Source organism: Leptopilina boulardi, unplaced genomic scaffold, assembly GCF_019393585.1.
Source record: "Leptopilina boulardi isolate dan_hultmark-lab unplaced genomic scaffold, ZJU_Lbou_2.1 LbouV2_70, whole genome shotgun sequence".
Classification (NCBI taxonomy): Eukaryota; Metazoa; Arthropoda; class Insecta; order Hymenoptera; family Figitidae; genus Leptopilina; species Leptopilina boulardi.
Genome location: NW_026138017.1, coordinates 1,557,030 through 1,583,227, shown reverse-complemented (window position 1 = coordinate 1,583,227; position 26,198 = coordinate 1,557,030). Strand labels below are relative to the sequence as shown.

The 26,198-nt window shown below is 26.1% G+C and overlaps 2 protein-coding genes across 7 annotated transcripts in view; one reads left to right on the top strand and one right to left on the bottom strand.

Moving 5' to 3' along the window:
- LOC127290510 (retinal homeobox protein Rx2-like) overlaps positions 1-26,198 on the top strand; it is a 390,969-nt gene that overhangs the window by 109,144 nt on the left and 255,627 nt on the right. The window contains exons 8-9 of the mRNA XM_051319130.1: positions 212-259; positions 24,866-24,925. The gene's annotated coding sequence lies outside the window, so the exon portion shown is untranslated. The remainder of the gene's footprint in view (positions 1-211; positions 260-24,865; positions 24,926-26,198) is intronic.
- LOC127290499 (protein madd-4) overlaps positions 1-26,198 on the bottom strand; it is a 151,496-nt gene that overhangs the window by 50,426 nt on the left and 74,872 nt on the right. For all 6 annotated transcript variants that reach the window (XM_051319090.1, XM_051319093.1, XM_051319094.1 and 3 more), the window contains exon 4: positions 5,253-5,354. In XM_051319090.1, coding sequence (XP_051175047.1) covers positions 5,253-5,354 — 102 coding nt within the window. The remainder of the gene's footprint in view (positions 1-5,252; positions 5,355-26,198) is intronic.

The window sequence follows — 26,198 nt, the reverse complement described above, 5'->3', positions numbered from 1 at the left end:
GTTTTTGAAAATTGTTTTTTATAATTTAAAAAAATTGAATTTTATTAATATAATAAAATTGGAAATATTTTTTAATTACTTTTTATAAAAATGAAATAATTTTACTAATAAAAAATAAAATCAAAATTTAATTTTAATATTTCCTAATTTTTCTCTCTTGTGCTAAGTGATAAAGACAAATTAATTTTCTGTAAATATTGAAATGTTTCAGATTTTTCGTTGCAATCGATGAAAATCAAAAGCAGTTCTCCCATTTCGGGTAAGTTTTGAAAATTTTAATTACTAAATTTTAATTTAAGTATTTTTATTTTCACTGCAATTGTAAATTATTCAATTTGAAATTTATATTATTGTACGAATTAAATTTTTTTTTTTTTTGCTGATTACTTTTTTAAAGAATTCGCGAAAAAAAAAATTGAAACTAGGTCGTGGAGAAGCGCGCTAAAACGGCTAATTTTCCTTTTAGAATGAGTTATTTATTTCTTTCAACTCATTTTCACGAGTTGAACTACTGCACTAGGTTCTCTAAAGGTAGAAGGAAGAGTAATGTAATATTCACGAGAGGGTCAGTACGCTTGAAGCGAACTTGTTCGACATAGTAGAGAGACGAGAGACCCCCGCTGGCCGGATAATACTTTGAAAATATTTAACTTCACCCCTTTTGCAGATGAAAGTGAATTATTAAATAAATTTCAAGCTACATGCTTTGTCACTTCTATTTATTAATTTCAAAAGACTTACAAAATAGTATATTCTGTCTATAATTTTTTTTCTTCTCATATATATATATATATAGAAACGGGAAAAAATTTTTATCAAATGTTTGCATTTCAACACTGATTTTTATATTCCATCGTCGTCAAATTATTATTTGCCTTCCAGCTTGAAATCAAAGGTCGTATTTTTATTCCCGCGCGCGGAATATATGAGAGAATTTCATCTCGTAGAAAGTGACATTTATTTTTCTCCCCTAACGTTTATTTTTTTGTTTGATGAGTGACGGGAAGGATTTTCAAAAATAAAATCCTTTTTAAATTTTTTTTTACGTAGGATCAGTGACTGAATAATGTAAAATTGTCAAAATGATTCTTTATATATATATATATTAGGGGGGCTCTGCCCCAACACCCCTGTTTTAATCATTTTTTTTTAATTTTCCATTGATCTTATTTTTCCAAATGAACCACCTATTTCAAAGAATTATTATTAAAAATTCATTGAAATTTGAATAAATATTATTAAAATTAAAATTATTAAATTTGAATTAATAAATTAATTAAATTAATAATAAATACATAATTAAATAAATTAAAATCGACATTAAGAAATTATTTTTAAAAATAATTTCAATGAAATTGACTAAAAACCAATAAATTATTAAAAAGTCTTGAAACGAACATAACCTTTAAATTCAAGTCATTTTTAGCGGAAACTCCACCTCCACTTGCGGCTATATTGAAAGTCTTGAAATTTACATAAACTCAAAATTTATGTCATTTTTGGCGGGAAATACGGAGAGAGAGATAAGGGAAGGGGGAAGAACTTACTGCTTTATTCAGAGTTCTAAAACAAACATAACCTCAAAATTTAGATCATTTTTGGCGGGGGAGGGAATTGCGGCTATATTCAGAGTCTTGAAACGAAGATAACCTCAAAATTTAGGTCATTTCTGGCAGGGGATGGGACTTGCGGCTATATTCAGAGTCTTGAAACGAACATAATCTCAAAATTTAGGCCATTTTGGTTGAGGAGGGGAAATGAGAGGAGGGGGGCTTGCGGCTATATTCAGAGCCTTGAAACGAACACAACCTCAAAATTTAGGTCATTTTTGTCGGAGGAGAGGAAATGAGAGGAGGGAGGGGGGACTTGCGGCTATATTCAGAGCCTTGAAACGAACATATCCTTAAAATTTAGGTCATTTCTGGCGGGGGAGAGGAGGGGACTTGCGGTTATATTCAGAGTCTTGAAACGAACATAAACTTAAAATTTAGGAGGGGGGACTCCCTCTCCCTCCTAGGTCAAAATTTCTGAAACAGTTGCGGCGGCTGCGGAGAAATCTTTTTATAATATAGAAAGATATATATATAGTTGATGTTAAATTGTACAATGAGAATATGTTAATAGTAAAATAGATAAATATTGAGATTGCTCTTTGAAGTTTATGGAGAGACAGTTTGAGGGAAATTGCAAGGAAGCACTTTCATTAAGAATTGAAAGCCAGAGCTTCGATCTCTGTTACTTTTGTCTTTGAGTTAAGAATCTCATATAAAGGGATTTACTTACTGTTGGAAAGCGGTACTGCAGAATGAATAATGCCTCAACTTTCAAAGAGAGAGAGAGAGAGAGAGAGAGAGAAATTCCTTTTACTTTTTTTTCCACTCCCAAAAACTAAAACATGTCTGACGCTTACTACTTTTTTTTTCTTTTTTTGCTAAAACTTAACAATTTTAAACAAAAATCTTGTTTCCTGTTTGATTTCATTTTATTCGAAAGCGAGATGGAAATTTATTTCTTTTTCTCACAAAAAACTTTTCGTTCGATCAATCGTAAAATTTGTAACTTGAAACTTTAGAAAGGGAGAGAGAGAGAAATTAGTTCTCCTTTTATTTATCTCTAAAAAAATGTATTCTAAAAGTAAAAATATTTGTATTTTTTGTACAAAATTTCTTTTTTAACATAAAAAGTATATTATTATTTTTTTTTAAAAAGTATAGAAATTGTAAATTGATTCTAAAAAGTGAAGAAAAAATTGTATATATCCGAATAGAAATAGTATATTATTATTTCTCATAAAATGCATTTCGCGAAAAATAAATTTGTGATATATAAAACAGATTTCGATACTCTCTCAGAGGACACGAAGCTTTGAAAATTGGTACCTCTATATAAAAGCGAAGCCTTTACGGAGTTTGTTTTATGTCTTGCAAGCGATACAATCAAAGCGACGCGTACTGTAGATAGAGGAAGAAAAAAAAAGAAAAATAGAAATGAAATTTAGTTTCTCTCAAAAGAATACTGTTTGCTTATGAAACAATCAGTTTATATATATATATATATACTAAAGAAAAACTGTAAAAGCATGAAATTTTTACAGAAAAACTTGTTTTAAAAATCCCGGCATAATATTAACTATTAGGAGAATAAATTTTTTTTTTTAGAAAAAAAAAGTTTACAAACTAACAAAAAGTAATAGAAAGTTTTCAATATTCTTTTAAAGTAACAACTAAGAAATTGCAAATAACATTTCATTTCTACGATAGTAAAAAAAAAATTACTACCGTTATAGAAAAGTTAAAACGTTTATTTTTTAATATAAAATCGTTTTTAAAATTATATTTCGAATTTTTATATATTGAAAATTAAATTGGAAGAATAATTTTTCCTGTAATGTAAATTATTAAAAGGGAAAAATTTTTTTATTTTTTTTTTTCAATGTTAATAGAAGTTTCAAAAAATTGATGTATTGCAAATTCAGAAGAAATATTTTGCAGTCGGAGAGTAAAAATGAAGGCGGAGAAATTTTTACAAATGTCAGTAGCAAGGGCGCTGGACCATGACTAGTAAGGGAAAAATAAACAGTTTTATTCATAACAGCCAGACGCAAATGGCTCTCTCTCTCTCCCTCCTGAAACGTTCTTCAGTCGACTTTAGACGGAAGTCTGGATCTTATTTTTCCGGAAAAGGCAAGACCGACGACTCCTTTCGTCACTGGTCTTTTTAAAAAGTTGCGTTCAACTATGTTTCCTTTGTGCTCCTTCCTCACTACCTTGTGCTTATGCTCTTGTGGATTCACATATGAATTTTAGAATGACTTTCAAAGCTAAAACTTTCTATTTTATTTTCACTGATGTTGTCTTTGTCTTTTTTTTCTATTTTTTATTATTTCATATTTATTTTTTCATCAATTTTATTAATATTTATTATACTTACTTTATTAAAAATATTTTTTTTATTTTATATATATTTTAAATATATTAAAAAAAAATTATTAAATTTTTTTTAATTATAAAAATATTTTTAAAGGTATTTTTAAATGAAAAAATATTAATTTTTAAAGTAATTTAAACTTGCCAAGATTATAAAATATATCCTTGCTATATTATGATATTTTTCAAACGATGTGTTTACATTTAGAAATAAACAAAAGGTGATTGCCTTCAATCCTATAGATTATGACCAGGTATATTGACACGCCTATTTTTCTTAATTTATCAGTTGTAAATCGGGATTCGACCTGTTTAAACGTGTTCATTTCTCGCAGTGCGTATAAAAAAAGTGTTAACAAAAATTATTAAAATAGTAATAATACAAAATCAAAATATATTTAAAAAAAATTAAAATTATTTCTGAAAATTAAAAATAGTTTGTTACTTCTATTTTTTAATTTAAAACTTAACCTCTGCTCGAAATGTTTTTAATTCGCGATTTTCTAATTTGAAACTTATCCTCGGGAGTGTAGGAAAATTTTTTTTAACTTGCAATCGTTATTTTATTTTTTAAATTAAAATTCTTCCTTTTAGTTTTTCTATTTTGATTTTTACAGTTTTCTATAGTGGCTATTTAATAAAGAACAAGTGTATTTGTTCTGGCATTTAACATCTATGGGATTGGAGGTCCAACACAATTTTAAGGTATTGTTTATATATTTTTTTATTATCATTTTTCTACATTCTCAATATTTAGGGTATTATTTTTTTGGTAAAGAAATTCTTAACGAAAAATAATAAAAAATTAAAAACAGGTTCTCAGTCGATATTTTCTTCGTTAAATAAGTTTTTAGGTCGAAGTTGTTTTTTTTTTTTTTAATATTTTCTCACTAAAAAGAAGATTTTTAAAGTGTACATAGCTGTTAGGAACATGAAAATATGTGTTGTTTATGACATGAAAAAAATACCATACTGGCATATGTCCACGTCATTTTATTGAACTCTTGGAGGCACTTATACGCATAAAACTTGCAAATTACCTCCGGCCCTTTTCTACTTTCTTTCATAGTTTTTCCGCTTAAAAATTTTACGATATTTTAACGACTTACACAAAAGATGCGTTTGTTCATTTTCAGCTATATTTGAGAAGCGTTGCACAAAAAATATATATATATATTTTTTTTTTTGCAACAAAGCCTTTTGTATTCTACATTATTTTGAAATTTTTTTTTGAAAATTACATTTATCACAGTTAACTTGAAGGTATCAAATTGATACCAAAATCAATGTGGTAATTTATGGAAAAAGTTGACATTTTTTTTTTACCTGACTCGTTGTGAATGGCTCAAATTCAGTCTCAGTGTAAGCCACTTCTGTGCCTCCTTCGTATGTACTATTGTCACTAATAGCAAAGCCCAAAAGACATATCTAAAACAGAAAAAGAATATTACATATTAATTTTTAATATACTTTTTTAAAATTTTTTAATTAATTTACGTAGGAGAACAAAAGAATTCAAAATATTTGCCAAGCTTAGAGTATTTTTTCTTTTTTGAACAAAAAAAAGTAGGAAAACTCATTTATATATTTGCTCATTTTTCTCGCGCGGGGTAAAAGTAGAAAAACTATTTTCAAGATACATACAAACCAAAGTGTTGTATTTGCGAATGCTATCACGCTTTCTTGAGAAGCACGTACAAAGCGGATAAAAGAAAAAGTGCTCTAATTTAATTTTATGGCCACGAAACTCCTCTCCAAAAGCAGACATTTCAGCTCGAGAGACAAAACCTTTCCAAAATATACACTCGAGTTGATTTCAACTTTTGTGTTTTTGCTGCATTGGATTTTGTACTCTCAGAAAAATGTTTACTGAAAATGGATAAATATTTACAATCTCTAAGACGAATTTTCATTTTTACTCGTTGTAAAAGAAAAAACTTCCTTTCAAGTTGAATGAAAATATTTTCTATTTTTAAATTGCAGAAGATTTAAAGAATTTTTAAATTGACAAAAACATCAATTTTCTTTCACGTGGTAAATCCATCAGTAACTAATTAATTGATTAATTAAACATTAGTAATTTATAATATCTTCCGTCTTTGATCAAAAAAAAATTTCTATATAATTAAATTTTGTATGAAAATTAGTTTATTAAAATAAAAAGTTATTGCATAATTTGTTGTTTAAAAAAGAGTTATTCTATATTAAATGCCCCGTATCAGCAATAAAGTTTCTCTAAAGATGCTCGAGGCAATCTTTATATAAAATGTATGAGAAAAAAATTTACATATTTTCCGTTAATGAAGATAGAAAAAAAATATTTTCTTTCAAATTCATTTTTCATATTTTCTCAATGGAAAATGTGCTTGTTTATACAGAGCATAAATTAGAAATTAAATTAACTTATAAAAACAATTTTTTTCTATATGGAAAAAATTTTCGTTCATTACTATTAGAAAAATAATATTTTTTTATATTTTTTAAAATATATACAATATACTTTCATATAATATGTATATAGAAAAATATTTTCATTTTCTCTCGTTTAGATCCTTGGCCTTAATTGTTTCGCAAAAGAGAGAAAATCGTTGAGCATTAAAGGTGGAGCGTTTGAATCGTAACGACAAAGTACTTTTACCCCCGTTATTTCTCTTTGCTGCTAGCATCGACATTTGCTCCGAACAAAATTGAGGCAAAAAAAAAAAAACATAAATAAATAAAAGTAGCCAAAGTAAAAGCGACCGCTTTTAAACACGAATGATTTCTTGAGCGTCTTAAAGTAATGCAAAGGTGGAATTTAATAAAACGAATAATAATTTTCAGAATTAATTCCGTGTTGAAATTATTTGCAAACATTAAATTTGAGGCAATTTCCAAATGCATTAAATAAAAAATTTATTTATTCTGAATTTTTGATTCGTATTGAAAAATAAAATCGGTTTTCTATAATATTTATAATTTTATTTTTTATCTAAAATTTAATTATCTAAAAATAGAATATAGAAAAATAATGTAAAATTTTCAATTTCTTGTTTTTTGATTTGATGGAGAAAAAAAATCTCTAAGACCTTTTTTTTCTTGATTTTTTTTCTTCTCAAATCGTAAAACAAATTAGGACAACAATCGCTCCTTTGCGTTCTTTTTAAACGACTGCGAAGAAATTCCAGGTGGAAATTTTTACGAGAATCGCACGACGTAAAGAACAATGTGAAAAACAAAACAAGCATCAGGGGAATTATTTTCTTGTAAAGATGAGAAATGTGCCCTCTTTGCTCTATCTCTTTTTTTTCTCTCTCCCTCTCTCTCACACATACATATACATCATATCAGTAAATTCTTGAGTTCACCTTTTCTAGCACCTCTAGTTAACCCATGCCGTCGATATGCGTTATTTCAGGCACGTTTTTCCCCCGAAAGAACGTCCGGAGAATATTTTTCGATTTAATCGCAATTCGCCCTCCCAAGTTGTGTGTGTGTGTGTAGCAACGGTCTGTCGAAAGAAACTGGATTTTCTCCACCGTTCAAATATGTCGAATCAAATCGTTTCCATTCCCTGATATTTCGAGACTTTCTGCAAATGCCACCTTGAGTCCGAGATATTTTTTTTTGTTATATCTGAAGTATTCTTTATGACAAAAACAGATCCTTTCTTGTAAAGTAGAACAAGACGTTCTTAGGGATTTTTTTATTAAAAAGAAGAAACATATTTTTTTCCTCTTAAGTAGTAAAAAAAATGGACAGTGCGAATAAAATTATCAGTTGCAAATCGGGATTCGACCTGTTTAAACGTGTTCATTTCTGATAGTGCGTATAAAAAAATGTTTACAAAAATTATTAAAATAGAAAAATAAAATAAAAATTATTAAAATATTTATAACAAAACAAATCCTTCCTTGTAAAGTAGAACAAGACGTTCTTAGGGATTTTTTTATTAAAAGGAAAAAAAATATTTTTTTTCCTCTTAAGTGGTAAAATAATGGACAGTGCGAATAAAATTATCAATTGCAAATCAATATTCGACCTGTTTAAACGTGTTCATTGCTCATAGTGCCTATAAAAAAATGTTTACAAAAATTTAAAAAATAGAAAAATAAAATAAAAATTATTAAAATATATTCTTTATGAAAAAACAGATCCTTTTTTGTAAAGTAGAACAAGACATTCTTAGGGACTTTTTATTAAAAAGTAAAAAAATATTTTTTTTGTCCTAAGTAGTAAGAGTCTGTTTTGGTTAGACAAGAAGTTTTTTTGAATGCGTAATTTTAATATCAGTAGTAAATTTATTTATTTTATTTTTGTAGTCTATTTACGAACTCTCGTAAATCTTTGCAATTAGTAGTAAAGTCAATCCAATTTAAATCAACGTAAACAATAATTAAATTAATAAAAATAATATTAATTATAAAATTAATTTGAATTAAAATTTTATTTACAGTAAAATTTAATTTCAAAATTTCATACTTCTTTTTTTCTATTTTTGAAACAAAAACTTAGTTAACTTTTTTTTGTTTGCGACTTTCATTAAAGTAATAATAATTTAAGTTGACGTTTAGTAGAAAAAATGAGGGTATAAGAAAAAGTGTAATCGTTACTTGAATTTCGTTTAACAATATGAGCTCAAGGAAAAAAGAAACTAAGATTTTTATCATTGTTGCACTCATATCGTGTTTCTTACTTTTTTCGCCCCCCCTTTTTTCCAACCTTTCCTCGAGGGTGACATTTTACTATATGACCTTCGTGGTATGAAGTGGCTGACTAAGATGAAACAGAAATGAGATCAACACTTTCTGCTGAGGTCACCCATATTTCTTTTTTTTTTTTTTAAACTTATTTATTTTAGAATTAATATAATAAAAAAAAATGATCGTTTTCTTTCGTGACTTGAATTATCACCAAATTGTAGGTAAATAAAAATATACAATTATTTTTTTGTAACTCTTTTTTTTATCTTTATAAAAATTATTTACTTTTATAATTTTAATTTTTTAATATCTTGAAATTGATATGAGTTTTGAAAAAGTGGAAAGCAATTATTTATTGACCTACATTTTTGTTCGGATAAATAACATCAGGATGTAGGAAACTTGGGTTATTTTTAAGGTATATATGGAGAGATTTTGAAATTATTTCGAAAGAAAGCAAAGCGATTTACTCTCGTTTCAGGATCAGATATTTGATAAAAGATATGGAAGGCGTTGAGCACCATATTGCTTTCAAATTGGTTTTCGATTTGAACGTGTGATAAGCCAGCTTACCACCTAAAAAGAAATCGCATCTCTCTTTCCACTATCTTCAGTTATTAGAAGTTCTTCTCTCTCTCTCTGGAATCTTTTCAGTAATGCCCCCCTCCGTCCCCTAATCTTGTAGATTAAGCTATAAAAGTATCCATCGATGTCAATTTCAACGATTTAAGTTTTTTTTTTAATTGATTTTCATAAAAAATGTTTAAAAAATCACTATTTTTCATTAATTTTATTTTATTTGTACCAAATAATATAAATTATTTATTATTATATTTTCTCTTTGGAAATTAATAAACTTTTTGAAAATTAAATAAATAGATTTCAATAATTTAAAAGAATTTCAATTTTAAAAAAATGTTTTTAAAGAAAAAATGTGAAAGAATCATTTCTGTAGGTTAATTTGGACATTATAGGAATTTTTTTTTTTCAAAATAAGGAAGGATGCATTATTTTACTTGCCTTACCGCAAAACTTCTTCTTCTTCTTCTTTTTTTTTTGTCTTCTTTTTAAGCTTAATTTTAATTAACAACCGTGCTCGTTTCCACGGCGATTAGGGTCGTTCCAGACTTAAAGCTAGAGTCCTCTTTTAAGATAACACCTACTTTGTTGCAAGAGTTTGCGAATATACGTTAACCAACTACTTGTTAAATGCGTTACCTTCCTAAGGAAACTTATTTTTCCTTGAAAAGAAATTATATATCTAAATTTGTTCCATGTTTTTTTTTTGCCATTTTTTTACGAAAAGACAAAAATTATGACAAATTTTTAATTACACAGTTAATTAAACGGTAAAATTAATTATCAGGTGGAAAAATAATTTGCATTTTTATTTATTGAAATATAAATAATATTATATTTATATATAAATAAATAATTATTTTTTAATGTAAATAAATATTTTTATAAATAATTATTTTTAAATATAAATAAATAATTATATAAATAATTTGTTATTTTTATATATAAAAATAAATTATGATTTTTATATATAATTTCTTTTTTTATATATTCGTTGAACTCGTGCAATTGTAGTTTTTTTTTTTTTTTGCTTTTTGGTGCACGAAAGGCAGTGATTGCGGTTAAATTAAGACTCTCGAACAAGTTGGTGAATCCTATCGTTGATGAAATCTCTCTAGGTGGTCCGTGACTATATAGAAACATCTATATCATGCTCGATGCATTTAATTACAATTGAATTTTTTTTTTCTATCCACAATCTAAATCTTCACTATAATGTGAAAAGATTCTTCTTTTTTCCCCCATTATTTTCAATTGTGAAATTGCTTTAACAATTTTTTTTTCTTTTTTATTTCTATATCGTTCTCTGATATTTATATAAATATATTATTTTAATTATTATTAAAATTAAATTAAAATTATTATAAAACATATAAATATATATTTTATAAATTAATTTATTATAGAATATATAAAAAAAATTAATTTTTTTATATTTATCGTAATTTTAAATATTTTGATTTAAAAAAAATTAAATAATATTAGTTATAGAAATAATTTTAGTAATTAACAATTTTAAATTAACAATCGTATATTAAGTTGAATTATGGAGTAACAAGAATTGTTTATCACTTTACTGATTAGTCAATCCATAGAGAATTTCCAATGAGAGTTAACTACTATAGAATTTCTACATATACAGCTAATCCGCTTAATATTTGATTATTCAATTTTCTTATCTAAATGCATTAATATAACGAAAACCACATGTGTCGATTGTTTAAGTAATCAATTTTTTAAGACATAGAAATTTATCATATAAATGATAAATAAGTTTGGGATTTTTATTGTTTACCATTTTCTATTGGAAAATTAATTTGTTTTCAAAAAAAAAAAAATTATTATGATAATTAATAGATTAATATGATCGAATATTAATAAATTAATATTTAAAATTTAAATATTAATCGTAACAATATTAATATTATATCTTTTTTATTAAAAGAATTTTTAAAATTATTTTAAAATTATTTTAAAATAATTAAAGAAAAATTAATGATTTTTAAATTGACAAACAAAAACTGGAGATTATATCTCTAAAAACGCACTTGATTATTCTTTTTTTTTTTTTTTTTTTTTTTGCTAAAGAATATAAATACGAGTCCATTTATTCTCTGGATTTTAACTTTTAATTGGACCATGTTGGTCAGTCGAGTGTTATCGTATTCTCTTTTAATTAGTTCGTATATCAACTGAATGTCGATTTTTTGTCTGAATTTCCTATGTTACGGGTTGACAAATCGACAGAGGTTCACTCATTTTTTTTTCTGATTTACAATTAAATAGTTTTCTTATTATTATTTTTTTATTTATTTACTATTTTATTATTTTTAAAATATTTTTTAATTATTTTTTTTTATTTATCTCAGTTGTTTATTTATTATTAAATAAATAATTTATTGTTTATGTAAAATTGATTTGATTTTTTTTTCAATTTAAGTATATAATATATGTAAAATAGATGCGTGTATATTAAATATAGATTAAACTGGTTTAGAATTCGCAAAGCAAAAGGATTTCGCTAAAGTTCTAATCTGAAGTTGAATAACTGCGGTTTGACCCATTATAGAGAAAATACACTATATTATAATATATATATATGTATATGAAAGGATCTTCGATCTGGCAGGATTGTATGCTAGATTCGTATAGTGTTAAAACACCCTCGAGGCTTCTTCGTCGACTGCATAAACTATAAACTATATCGAGCCATTCAGAGGTTTATGATAGGTGATACCTTCGGGCATCGGGCACAAACGTAGTTTCAAATATAAGCTTTTCTTCATGGCAAAACACTTTCTTTCCTTATGCCACCCACGAGAGATATGACTATCATTTCATAAGATATCATTCCCCCTTAAGAGGAGAGAAAAAGTTTTTCGCATCAATTCATATATTTGCTTGTATCAAAAACAAAAATTATTCACGTAACAAAAGACAGAGAGAGAGAGAGAAAGAGAGCCTCGTTCTTGTGTGAATCAAAATTTTTGTATTTTTAATCAATGTTCGGAAACTAGCGAGTAGTAGTGTCCGGTTTCAGTCAGACAATAATCTAATTTTTTCTAGTAGTAGCGACTGGTTAAGACTATTTTTTGCCAGTAGTAGCGTCCGGTTTTAGCCAGGCGAGACTGTGATTTTTTGACAGTAGTAACGTCCGATTTTAGTCAGACAAAAATCTTAATTTTTGATGCAAATAGTAGTGTCCACTTTTAGTCAGACGAGACTGTAATTTTTTGCCAGTAGTAATAGTCAGTTTTAGTCAGATGCGACTATAATTTTGTGGTCAGTAGTATCGTCCAATTTTAGTCAAACAATACTCATTTTTTCCAGTAGTAGCGTCCACTTTTAGTCAGACGAGACTGTAATTTTTTGCCAGTAGTAATATTCTAAATTAGAGTCAGACAAGACTAATTTTTTTTGCCAGTAGTAATATTCAGTTTTAGTCAGACGAGACTGTAATTTTTTTGCCAGTAGTAATATTCAGTTTTAGTCAGACAAGACTAATTTTTTTGCCAGTAGTAATATTCAGTTTTAGTCAGACGAGACTGTAATTTTTTTGCCAGTAGTAATATTAAGTTTTAGTCAGACGAGACTCTAATTTTTGTCGCAACTAGTAACGTCCAGTTTCATTTAGACGTGGCTGTAATTAATTAATTTATTTTAAATTTTAATTTAGTGTAAATTTTAATTTATTATGTGTAGAATAAAAAAAAATATATGTGTCCCTGTTTAAATTGTAATTTAAAATTATTTTGCAAAAAATGTTGTTTATTATCTCGCAATCGGTATATATATATCAGATTACAGCGAATTTTTGGGAAGGTAATAATCCTCGCAGTACTAAGTTGGTAGTTTGGCAAAGCATAGATTTTATATTTTTTTTTCTTCTTCTTCTTTTTTTTGTTCACTTGAGTCATGCAACGATGTCGTATATAAATTTCGTAACAACGGAAATCGTGATTTTACGAGAAAACCGACATTGTTGTGACGCTGAATTTACACGAAATCGATAAAAATATGGAGCACGGACCATCCTCCAGTAGACAACGACTGAAATATCGTCTCCACATCGTGTCCATCTCAAATATAATATTTTTTTTTAATTTAAAAATTGCAATTTGTTGTTTTTTTTGCAAAATTGAAATTTTTGTTCCATTAGGTGAAAATCTATATAGATTGTGTGTCTGCGTATTTTGTTTCATTTCTAAAAGCATTTTTTGATGTTATTTTACTCAACAGTTTTCATCTTTTCACGACAGAAATTTTTTTTGCTTTTTCATTTTTCATCTTTTTGTCTCGCTTTATTTCATGTACAAGTAGAAGAAAAATGAACGGAAGTTTTTTTTTTAAAGGGACGATCAATAATTCTCTTTCAATTTGAAAAAATTCGAAAATTTCGTTCGAATTTGAAAATTTTTTATTTATTTATTTTTTAAACGATTTCTTTTTTTTTGAATTTTCCAATTTCCAAAAATATAGAAAAAAAAATGAAACTGTCGAAAATTTAACGAGAATTTTAAAAAAAAATTCCAAGTTTCATGCATTTCTTATCAACTTTCAGTATGAAGGCTGTAAACTTTCAAATTTCTTCATAGGCCAGTCAATAAAGACAAAAAGTGCCATTAAATGTAGACAGGCAACTCTAACCGGAATTTGGTAGTTTGGGGGGGTAGTATAAAGGCCCCACAGTTTGCTCTCGATTTCCGGTTGCAGAAGTTGTTGTAAACAATGGTTGAAGTTGGTGAAATGTGGTTTTTGCGTGCTCGTTACTTTCCTCTACATTTTAGAGGAAAAAGTTGTTATTAGAAAAAAAAGGTATTAAAAATACCTACAAAATGGTGGGTCGAAAGTTAAAATCGGATTATTTGTTTAAAAGTTATTGAATTTAAACCATTAAAAATGGTACTTTTTTAATTGTTTAATAACTTTATTAATAATAATCCGATTGAAGTGAAACTTTCTGAAAATATGCCCCTCATGATACTGAACAAAATGAAAAAACTTCAAGTTTAAACGGATGAATAGTTTATAAATTATTCCATTTGTTAATTAAAAACATGTTGTTTTTCAACATAATTTCTACAGAACGATATGGAGCGAATTCAATTTTTTTTCTTTCATTTTACTCTTGAAGAGTGATACTATCATGTACATAAAAGAAAGAATTGAAATTCATTAATTAATTGCATAATTATGGATAAAGAAAAAAGGGTACGTTTTTTCGTTATAAACAATTGAAATTACTCGACCAGTTTTTACTCTATCGGATTCTAATAAACGCCATTGAATTTCTTTTTTCTTTACAAAACTTTTTAAAAAAAGAAAAACAATCTAGGTCAAAGGGGGGGGGAGATAATTTTTTTTTTCAAAAAAATCCTAACACTATAATTATTAATATTTTTCATTCAAATTTATAGTACTTGTAGTTTAATATGTGTACTGTTAAATAAAAAATTGTAAACATTGAAAAAAATTTTTTTATTATTAATAATGACGGTTAAAGAGAGCTCAACATTTTACCTTGCTCCGGAAGGCGGAGTGGGGGAACTCGGTGGCGCGTGGCAAACGCCGCCACAAAATCAAACTCACCCGATCAAAATTACAAAATTTGTTATAACTCGGTTAATTATTAACCGATTTTAATCTTTCTTTTTTTGAATTCATGTTATTTTTTCTCCTCTTTTCAAAAATAAATTTACATTTTTAATAAAAAAATTTTTTTTGCTAATATTTAAACATTTTTTTTTTTAATAACAATTTTTTTTCACTAATTCAAGTTTTTTTTAAATTTTTTTTTATCTGCATATAGTGACAGGTATTTTAGTGTCTTTTTATGTTTAACGTTTTTTAAAATTATTTATACACATTCGTGTAGCACTATGTCATTTTTTTCATAATTTAAAAAATTTTGATTTATATTACTTTTTAAATAATGTAATGATGTTTTAATGTATATAACAAAAATTAATGTATTTTAATAATAATTTATATAATTTAACAGCAAATTTTTGTTATATATTTTTTTATTTATTGCTGTCTTCACGTGACCACGAGGTCACTAAAAATTTTGGGTCCGACAATAAAAAACGTTAAAAATAAAAAGAGACTAAAATACCTGTCACTATATGCAGATAAAAAAAAATTTAAAAAAAACTTGAATTAGTGAAAAAAAATTGTTATTAAAAAAAAAAATGTTTAAATATTAGCAAAAAAAATTTTTTTATTAAAAATGTAAATTTATTTTTGAAAAGAGGAGAAAAAATAACATGAATTCAAAAAAAGAAAGATTAAAATCGGTTAATAATTAACCGAGTTATAACAAATTTTGTAATTTTGATCGGGTGAGTTTGATTTTGTGGCGGCGTATGCCACGCGCCACCGAGTTCCCCCACTCCGCCTTCCGGAGCAAGGTAAAATGTTGAGCTCTCTTTAACCGTCATTATTAATAATAAAAAAATTTTTTTCAATGTTTACAATTTTTTATTTAACAGTACACATATTAAACTACAAGTACTATAAATTTGAATGAAAAATATTAATAATTATAGTGTTAGGATTTATTTGAAAAAAAAAAATTATCTCCCCCCCCCTTTGACCTAGATTGTTTTTCTTTTTTTAAAAAGTTTTGTAAAGAAAAAAGAAATTCAATGGCGTTTATTAGAATCCGATAGAGTAAAAACTGGTCGAGTAATTTCAATTGTTTATAACGAAAAAACGTACCCTTTTTTCTTTATCCATAATTATGCAATTAATTAATGAATTTCAATTCTTTCTTTTATGTACATGATAGTATCACTCTTCAAGAGTAAAATGAAAGAAAAAAAATTGAATTCGCTCCATATCGTTCTGTAGAAATTATGTTGAAAAACAACATGTTTTTAATTAACAAATGGAATAATTTATAAACTATTCATCCGTTTAAACTTGAAGTTTTTTCATTTTGTTCAGTATCATGAGGGGCATATTTTCAGAAAGTTTCACTTCAATCGGATTATTATTAATAAAGTTATTAAACAATTAAAAAAGTACCATTTTTAATGGTTTAAATTCAATAACTTTTAAACAAATAATCCGATTTTAACTTTCGACCCACCATTTTGTAGGTATTTTTAATACCTTTTTTTTCTAATAACAACTTTTTCCTCTAAAATGTAGAGGAAAGTAACGAGCACGCAAAAACCACATTTCACCAACTTCAACCATTGTTTACAACAACTTCTGCAACCGGAAATCGAGAGCAAACTGTGGGGCCTTTATACTACCCCCCCAAACTACCAAATTCCGGTTAGAGTTGCCTGTCTACATTTAATGGCACTTTTTGTCTTTATTGACTGGCCTATCATGAATATTTCACGTTTTGATGAATTTCACCCCCCCCCCTCTCCCTGAATCGTAAAGATGCAGTAAACTTCCTGTTAGAAATTGTCCACAAAACTGTGATATATACACAGCAGTAGACTCGTCAATAAATATCGAATGCTATAAATTATTTTTTCCAAAAAAAAATGAGAGTTGTAAGAAATATTTTTTTTTAGAAAAAAATTTTTCGAAAACAATTTGTGAGACTTAGATAAAAAAAATAAAAATTTTGGCAAGCTAGCACATAAAATTTCTGAAATGTTGCAGTTGTTGGTGGGGGGGGGGGGGTGAAATTCACAAGATGAAAATCATATTAGAATAAATCTATTTGTCGGCAATTGAGTTTACTACTGCTGCACTTTGAAATTGGCCTGTAATCTACCAACTAACAGTATCAGTGTGTATGTATAAGGATGTCGAAATTCAAAGTACTGCGCGAATATAGTCGTCCGTAGGAGATCCAATTCACGTTGGCACCGCTTCAAATGGGTGGCTTTGACTGTGCTTACGAAACCGGATCTATCACTTTAACATGAAACTTTAATCCCCTTCCCCCCCCCTTCTCTCACAACAATTAAATTACGCTTTTCACCTTTTCTAACGTGTTACACACCTTTTCTATTTCTCTTTCTCTAATTTGTTTTGAAACTATCAGAAAATTATAGTATTATAACTGAAAAAAAAATTTTTTTGCTTTTTTATAATTTTCCAGTAATAAACTTTGTATAGCGTAAAAAATTCGAAACTCGTAAATCTTTCACTTTTATTTTCCCTATTATATTATTTTCACCAGGAAATAAAATAGCTGGAAAAAAAATAGAAATTCGATTTGTATATTCGAAATGATATAGCAATTTTACAACCTTGCTGAAAAAGAAATAAAATTATATTTTTTGTAAATTAAAAAAAAAAAATTTATACTGTAATTTTTTTTTCGTAAATGTGTCACGTTATTTTGCAATATTGAAATGAATTTATCGATTTGCCCCAAAGGAAACATTGAAAATAGAGGTGAAAAAAAAAATATTCGCGTCTCACAAAGAGTTCAAGGGAAGAAAAGCCACGACTGACGATATTACCTTGAACGACGGGGGGGAAAAAAAAGAGGATGACATTAGGGAAATCTTGTTGGATGAGCCAAAACGCAGAAATTCAAATTTTATTTCCCCCCCCCCCCCATTGTATTTTTTCTATTATTTAATTTTTTATCGACAATATTTGAAAACAATATAAAAATTATTATTAATTATAAATATAATTATAATTATTATTAATTATAAATATAATTATAATTATTATTAATTATAATAATACTAATATTGTTACGAATGATAAAAAAACTCCTTTTTTAAAAATAACAAAAATTTTACTATTGAGATTAATTTGAAAAATCGAATTTCGATTGAAAAAAAAATACGATTTAAAAATAAAAAAGCAATTTTTAATGGGAATGTGAAAAACAAAAGAGTTGAATGCATCTGAAAGTCCATACACATATTGAATGTATATGCAAATGCAGGGACAGCAATCCTATTTTTGATTTTGAGATCATGTACTACTGATATTGATGCCAGCATGTGAATGCTCAATAGCAAACATACTTGGTATACAATGAGGGAAACTGCATATATGTACCTTCAAAAATAGGCTTCACTGTATACATCGACAGAAGCTGGTCAAAGTGTATTTTGTAGAAACAGTCAACACAGCACTAGAATTATGCGGGATATATATATATATATATATATATATATATATATATATATATATATATATATACGAATTGTACCGTCTCCCGAGGGTCAATACGCAAACAAATTATATTCCCAGCAGAAGGCATATGTATGCAACTATTTTTTTTTTGTTTTTTAGAAAAATTGGAAAATTTAAATTCGTATTTAAATTTTATTTTTACTATTGATATTAAAAATTAGTAAAATTGGTTCTGTATGACTATAATTAATTTTTTTTTACTACTGACAGCAAAATTAGAATAACAAAAATTCTGTCTGGATAAAATTGAGTTTTATTACTAGTAAAAAAATTATTACGCCATGTCTGACTAAAACTAAATTTTACTACTGATAATAAAATTAAAATTAAAAAATTCTGTCTGACTATAATTGACTTTTACTACTGACAACAAAATTACTAGAAATTAAAAAATTCTGTCTGACCAAAATTAAATATTACTACTGATAACAAAATTAAAATTAATAATTTCTGCCTGACTACAATTGAGTTTTCGTATTGGAAAAAAAATTACAACAAAATTAGTACGTCCTGTCTGACTAAAACTAAATTTTACTACCGGTAATAAAATTAAAAAATTCTGTCTGACTACAATTGACTTTTACTACTGCTAACAAAAATTACACATAATTGGGACGCCCTGTCTGACTAAAACTAAATTTACTACTGATAATAAAATTAAAATAAAAAAATTCTGTCTGACTATAATTGACTTTTACTACTGGCAAAAAAAATTATAAAAAAGTAGTACGTCCTGTCTGACTAAAACTAAATTTTACTACTGATAACAAAAATTTGTAAAGGGGACATTTTCTACTAGCATAAAAATAAAAAAAAAACCATTTTGTCTGACTGCAACTTACTTTTACTACTGACAACAAAATTACTAGAAATTAAAAAATTCTGTCTGACCAAAATTAAATATTACTACTGATAACAAAATTAAAATTAAAAAATTCTGTCTGACTATAATTGACTTTCACTACTGCTAAAAAAAATTACAAATACTTGGGACGCCCTGTCTGACTAAAACTAAATTTTACTACTGATAATAAAAATTTGTAAAGAGTTGGCACGTCTGACTAAAACAAACATTTTCTACTATTGTAAAAATAATAAGAGTTTTGTCTGACTGTAACTGACTTTTACTACTGATACTAAAATTGCAAAAATATAAATTACAGAGATGTAAATTACAAAAAGTAAATTAGAAAAAAAGAAAATTACAAGAAGAAAATTAGAAAAAAGTAAATTACAAAAATAGAATTTACAAAAATTTAAATTAAAAAACTATAAATTATAAAAATGTAAAAATAATACTAAAAATTGTCTGATTAAAACTGACTATTACTACTGATAGCTGAATTACAAGAATTTCTGTAAAGATGGCTGACTAAAATGTACTTCTACTACTGATACTACTACTGATTTATTTTTAATTTTTATAATTAAAATTAAGTTTTATAATTAATTTATTTATTTTTAATTTTTATAATTAAAATTAAATTACTTTACAAAATTATTTATTTATTAATTTATTTTTATCTCATTAAAATAATATTTTTATTATGCTAAAAAAAGAAAAAAAATTTTTCACTATAAAAATGAAGAGAGTTATTAGTGATCGAATTCTATTGCCTTATGCATCAATGACATATTAGTTGTGGCAAAGTGATGGTGGTTTCATCACTTCGTTCGATCCGAGTGATGGTTCAAAATGGTGTTGTAACCACAAAACCTCACTTCTCTCTTGGTGTCATGTATTCATCATAGAGTTCATGACTCTTAACCTCATCACTTGTAGTGTCTTAGTAGTTGCAAATAATTTTTTATTCTTTTATTTACACGTTTTTTTTCATAAAATTACATTTCATTTTTTTTCAAATTTTATAATTTAAATAAAATTATAAAAAAAAATAAATATTTATTTGTATCAAATTTGATCCAATTAAATTGTATTTGTTTCAAATACAGAAATTATTTACAAAATTTGATATGAACCAGTTTTTGATAGGGAATAAAAATTATGCAAATACTCTCTAAATCTGAATTAGTAAAAATGTTTACTAATTTAAATTAGTGACTCACATTTTGCTTTAGAATTAATTAAATTTTACTAATTGTTAGTAAAAGTTACTAATCATTAGTAAAATTTTACTAATTCAGAAGCAAAAAGTGAGTTACTAATTCAAATTAGTAAACAATTTTACTAATTCAGATTTAGAGATAGCCAAGTTAATAATTATTTGCAGAAAACTAAATTTTTTTTCCCTCATCGTAATAAAAGAAATTAAATCAAAAAGAGCGTGATTTTTTTAAAAAAAATATATATTTTATTATCGTTTGATACTTTATAAATGTAGTAAAAATATTTTAAATTTTCTCTTTCGTTTATTTTTTTTTTATCAGTAAGAATATTGGAAGTCGATTTAAAAACGAAATATTGCCTGTTAATGGGATATTGAATTCATTAATTATGGGTTATTTCGAACATCATTATAGGAAATATATTCTAGGAAAGGCATTTCCCTCCCTTTACAAACCCTTATGGGTTTTGAAATAATTATGAATCAGAGTCGTTGCCAGCGAACAACGAAAGCATTGACATTTTGTGGTACGAATATTAATGCATCCTTATTCTCATAGAGAGTATTCGGATTCCATTTCACATAATTCAAGCAATGTCTGTGTGAGAGACGAGACATATACACTCTTCCCAAGATTCAAACTTGAGGGATGTCTCGTGTATATAATCTAATCTTAGATCTCAATATATATATATATGTATAGTCCTCTTATTCAGTTTCCTCACTAAGATCAACACACAAAAGACTTTGATTTCATTTTCTTATATAGCTAATTCTCGACAGTTTAATTCAATATTGACAATTAAAATTAACGACACTTTTTAAAACAGTGACAAAAGTAGCAGTGACAAAGAATGAAGTTTTACTTTGAATGACAAGCGAAATTCTTAATGATCTAATTAAAACAGTTTATATATCATTTTAAACTGTATAAAATGGATATATTTAGAAATTAAAAAAGAATTTTAAATACGATTTTATAATTTTAATTCATTTTTTATTCTTTTATTTCTTTTTTCTTCCTCGTGGAGGAAACTTTGTAGTCCTTTCGTTTATAAAAATTTTTAAAGTGTCGGAAACAAATTTTTCTCTATATGATGATGATTTCTCTATATGTGTGGATCCCTTTTTTGTTTAGAAGATAACTTTAACAGGTTTTAATGGATTTAGATAAAATTTAGTAGGTTCATTTATCATATTAATATCTCAAATCTGACCAAAAGATTTTAAAAAATACAAAAAAATAATTTTATCGTCTTTTTTCCAAAAATTTTTTTTAATCGGAAAAATTTTTAAATAGAAAAATTTAAGGTTATATATATATAATAAAATCGTATTCCTTACGTCAAGACAAATCGATCGGTATATATAAAGTATAGTTTTAATAGAAATTTAAAGAATTAATGAAAGTTAAAAAATCAAAAATTCACATTTTGGCTATGAAATTTTGTGATTATTTAAATTTATGTTTATAGATGAAATATGTAATTGTATTCCTTACATGAAAACGAATTGATTGGAGTATATAAAATTTAAATTTGAGGTAAATTAAATAAATTAATGAAAGTTAAAAATAGAAAATACACATTTTAGCTGAAAAATTATTTATTTATTTAAATTCAAGTTTAAATATAAAATAATTGTGTTTCTTGTTTAGAATGGTTGTTTTCCTGGAAAATGAAAAAATTCCTTACATAGTCAAATAAAATTAAACAGCATGTCGCTATTATTTTTTTTACCTTCAAACGACACAAATTACCTTTAAAAAAAACCTACCAATTGAACCTAAATTGCAAGAGAATAAGAATAATCAATTTTATTCGATTTTTTTTAGAAAGAACGTGTCCAACAAAATATTTACTTGTACTACTACTGAGTAATACTACTGACAAGTGATACTACAGACAAAATTTCAAACATTTAGAATGTCTGGCTAAATATTTATTTGAACTACTGAAAAAATTTAAAAGTGCTTTAAAAGTATGACTCAAGGTCAAGGTTAAGACAAGGTCGTTCAAGGTCATTCAAGGTCTTTTGAAGGTCAAGTCAAGGTCATTCAAGGTCATTCAAGGTTATTTGAAGGTCAAGTCAAGGTCGTTTGAAGGTCAAATCAAGAATGTCTGACTAAATATTTACTTGTATTACTAACAAAATTGCAAACCCGTCCAACTAAATATTTACTTATACTACTACTTGTACTGTGGATAGAATGTTTTCCTGGAAAATGAAAAAAATCCCTTACATAGTCAAATAAAATTAAACATTCTTTCTCTATTAGTTTTTTAAGTTCAAGAAAATATTTATTTAACAATAAATAATCGTCTATTTGAGAGAAATTTTTCATTTTCCGTTTATCATTTATAATAATTTATATTATATTTGTAAAAAAAATTATATTATATTATAATTTATATTAACACTAAACTCAAAAATTTTTTTTTTACAAACAAAATAGCGATAAATAATTCATATAACTATGAAAAAAAAAGAATTGATATTTTTTAGAAATTTCAGCTATGGTTTTTTTTTTCGTTTTTAAGACTCGATTGCATTGATTTCGTATAAAAAACTGCAGTAAAAATAACATTCAAATAGTGATAACGAATTTATATTGGCATCAACCTATATTCAAACAATAAATATCAATGCTCTCTCCCAGCAACTTACATAAGTACCAGTGATTTTCATCTGTTAAGATATTTTTTTTTAGCTACCATAAAAAAAAATCTTTCCAAAATGAAAAATTAAAAAATTTTTTTTTGACAAACTAATTAAATTATTACTTTTTTAAATTTATTTATTTAAACGTAACAATATTATTATTATTATTATTATTATTACAATTATAATTATTTACAACTATTTTTATTATAATTACTATAATAATTACTACTATTATAATTGTAATTAATAAAATAATAATAATTATTATTATAGATACAAAAAAAAAATGCCCAACAAAAGAAATTTACTGCAATAATACGAAAGAACAGTTAAAAATAATATGAGAAATTTGTCTCACTAAAGGGATTAAATTTTGTGGCAAAAAAAAAAAAAGAAAAAGAAAAGTCACTCGAGTCTTTTTCTCCAAATGTTTATTTTCGCCCTCATTCGTAATTTGTCATTTCAGATGTATTTCGTAGCGGTGATAATAATTTCTAACAAAGATGAGAAAATTTTACTCGTAAAAAGTGAAGCGTGAATCATTAATTAAATTGTGTAAATGATAATAATAATAATATAATTAAACAAAGAAATATCATTCATTTATTTTGTCTGAGAGTTAAGCAACGGAGCATAAGTTTCGTAACAGCTCATTAAGTTAGATGAAGAAGATTTTATTTAGTATTATTAATTATTTTTGTTTTAATTTCTTTATTATTTATTTATTATTTACTATTTTCTTTTTATTATTGTATTTATTATTCATTAAATTTTTATTTATTTAATTATTTATTGTTTATTTATTTATTTTTGAAAATATTTTTCGCGATAAGAATTTTGAATACAAAATTTGTATTTCCTCTGCATTTTCTAACGAGCCTGAAGAATGACGAACGATGAAGTCATTTGGTAGCGACAAAGAGTAGGGTCACCCATTTTGCTATTTTACCATTTTGGGGGTGTCTGCCTCGGGGATATTCAGCAATGATTTATGTCCCCCGCCGTATGCATATATCACCATATATATCGGAGAATCGTGCCGCCAGCTTGTCTACTCTTTCTCCCAAAAGACCTTCATTTACGTTACAATTTTAATTAGAAAATAAAACCACAATTACAGAATTTCTCATATATATGTGTAAAAAAAAAAGTTTTTCTTCTGATTTTCAAAAAAATTATTAACATAATTATCTCGGATTTTTTTTCGGAAATTTTATTTTATCAAAATTTAGAATAAAAATTCAATTCGATAGCAAAAAGAAAAAAAATGATTTTGATTAAAAACAGAAAAAAAAAAAAATTTTTTTTTTTCTTCCAAGTTTCTTTAGTATAAAGTTTGAATAAAATGGCAGAGGCACATAAAACTATCATATTTCAGAGTAAAGTATTTCTCTCTCTAATATTAAAAGTTTGTCGGCTAAAGTTTGTCACTTGAGTTGCTACAAGTTGACATAGTTTCACGTTCTTGCCATCAATGAATCAGGAAATAACGAAAATGTTTTTCGAACTCGAGTTATCAATAACAAAATTCGCAAACAGAAAAAAAAGAAATATATTCGATAAAGTAACTCACGCTTACAAGAGTTACATGAAAACTTAAATAAATATTTTCACCATCATTATTTATAAACTTTTCTTATTTAGAATTTTCTTTTCTTTTTTTTGTATTTCTTTTATTTCTTTATTTATTTAGTAAAGAAAAAAAAAATTGAAAAATTATTTTACAATAAAAGGGAAAAAATTAAAATTACCAAAAAAAATAATTTTGATTTTCTGTTTTTAAAAATAAATTCTAATAAATAAATTTGATTTTCAGAAATGTTACAAAAATCGGAAGTTCTGCACAGTGGGATCATTGTTTTTCATCAAGAGTCCGGTGAGTATTGAAAATTATTTGAATAATTATTATTATAAAAAAAATTAAGTCATAATGTTCCTTGAATAATATTTATTTTTTTTAAAAAAAAGCAAATGGGAATAATGCCGCAGTGGAAATGAGATGTGGAGGGTGTGGTATATAAGGGTAAAAAAAATAATAATAATAATGAAAGACAAAGAGAGAAAGTGCCGACGTTGTATATTAGAATGGTTGCCAAGTTTAATGCACCTTCGGTTTTCGGTCGTCGTCGTTGGCGTCGTTGTTGCTCGAAAAGATACGAAAGTTGGACGCCACTATGGCGCCTTCGAGCTTTATCCTTATATTCGCTCCTTCCACTTATAGCATTGTACGATAGCTGCTTTATTCCATCCTCCTATTTTCCCAAAGAGCACTTCCTCCTTCAGATCACAACGAAACTAGGCATTTCCTCTCTTAGTTTTTTTTTCTCTTCCTTTCCATTTATTCTATTTTCAATATTATTAAAATTCTCCACTTTTTTTTTATCGATAAAGAATTTTTTATAAAGAATATTTTTTTTTTAAATTTTGTTCTTTTAACAATATTTTGTTTTGCTTATAAAAATAGACGAAATTAATTCTCTTTCTGATATATATATATATCTACTTTTTTTCTGTTCCTTTTACGTGACTAACTTTCGGTGTCTGGTACCGTATGATCAGGAATCGATAAGCACCCTAATTCAAAAGCACATATATATATATATACAGTGGAAACCGCTTATAACGAGATTGAAGGGACCGTGAATTTTTGCTCGTGATAACCGATCTTCGTTATAACCGATCAATAACAAGTACATTACTCAAAATTCAAAATAAAGTGTGTGTAATTTATTTAGTATTTGACAGTGTTATGAGATTTACACGAACTTAATAAATTATGATTTTTTAAAATATTGAGTAATGACAGTTTGCTTCTTAAAATTGTTTTCTATATAAAAATCGGAAACAATACGTTTTAATTGAGAATAGTGATAAAAAAAGTCATCCTTCATTAAGTTAGTTTCATAAAAACGAGAAAGTTTATCTAATGCTAATATTGCTTCCTTAGCAGTTATTTGCTCAGCCACATCTTCTGTTTCTTCTTCTTCTTCGTTGTCGGTATTTTTTTCATCTTCTTCTCTAAATTTTTGCAAAATGGTTTGATCACTGGGAATTTCAGCTACAAGTACTTGATCATCAATAGTTGCGTATTCGTCAATTTCCTTGACATTGACAACAATATTTTTACGCAGCAGCCAAGTTGATAACAA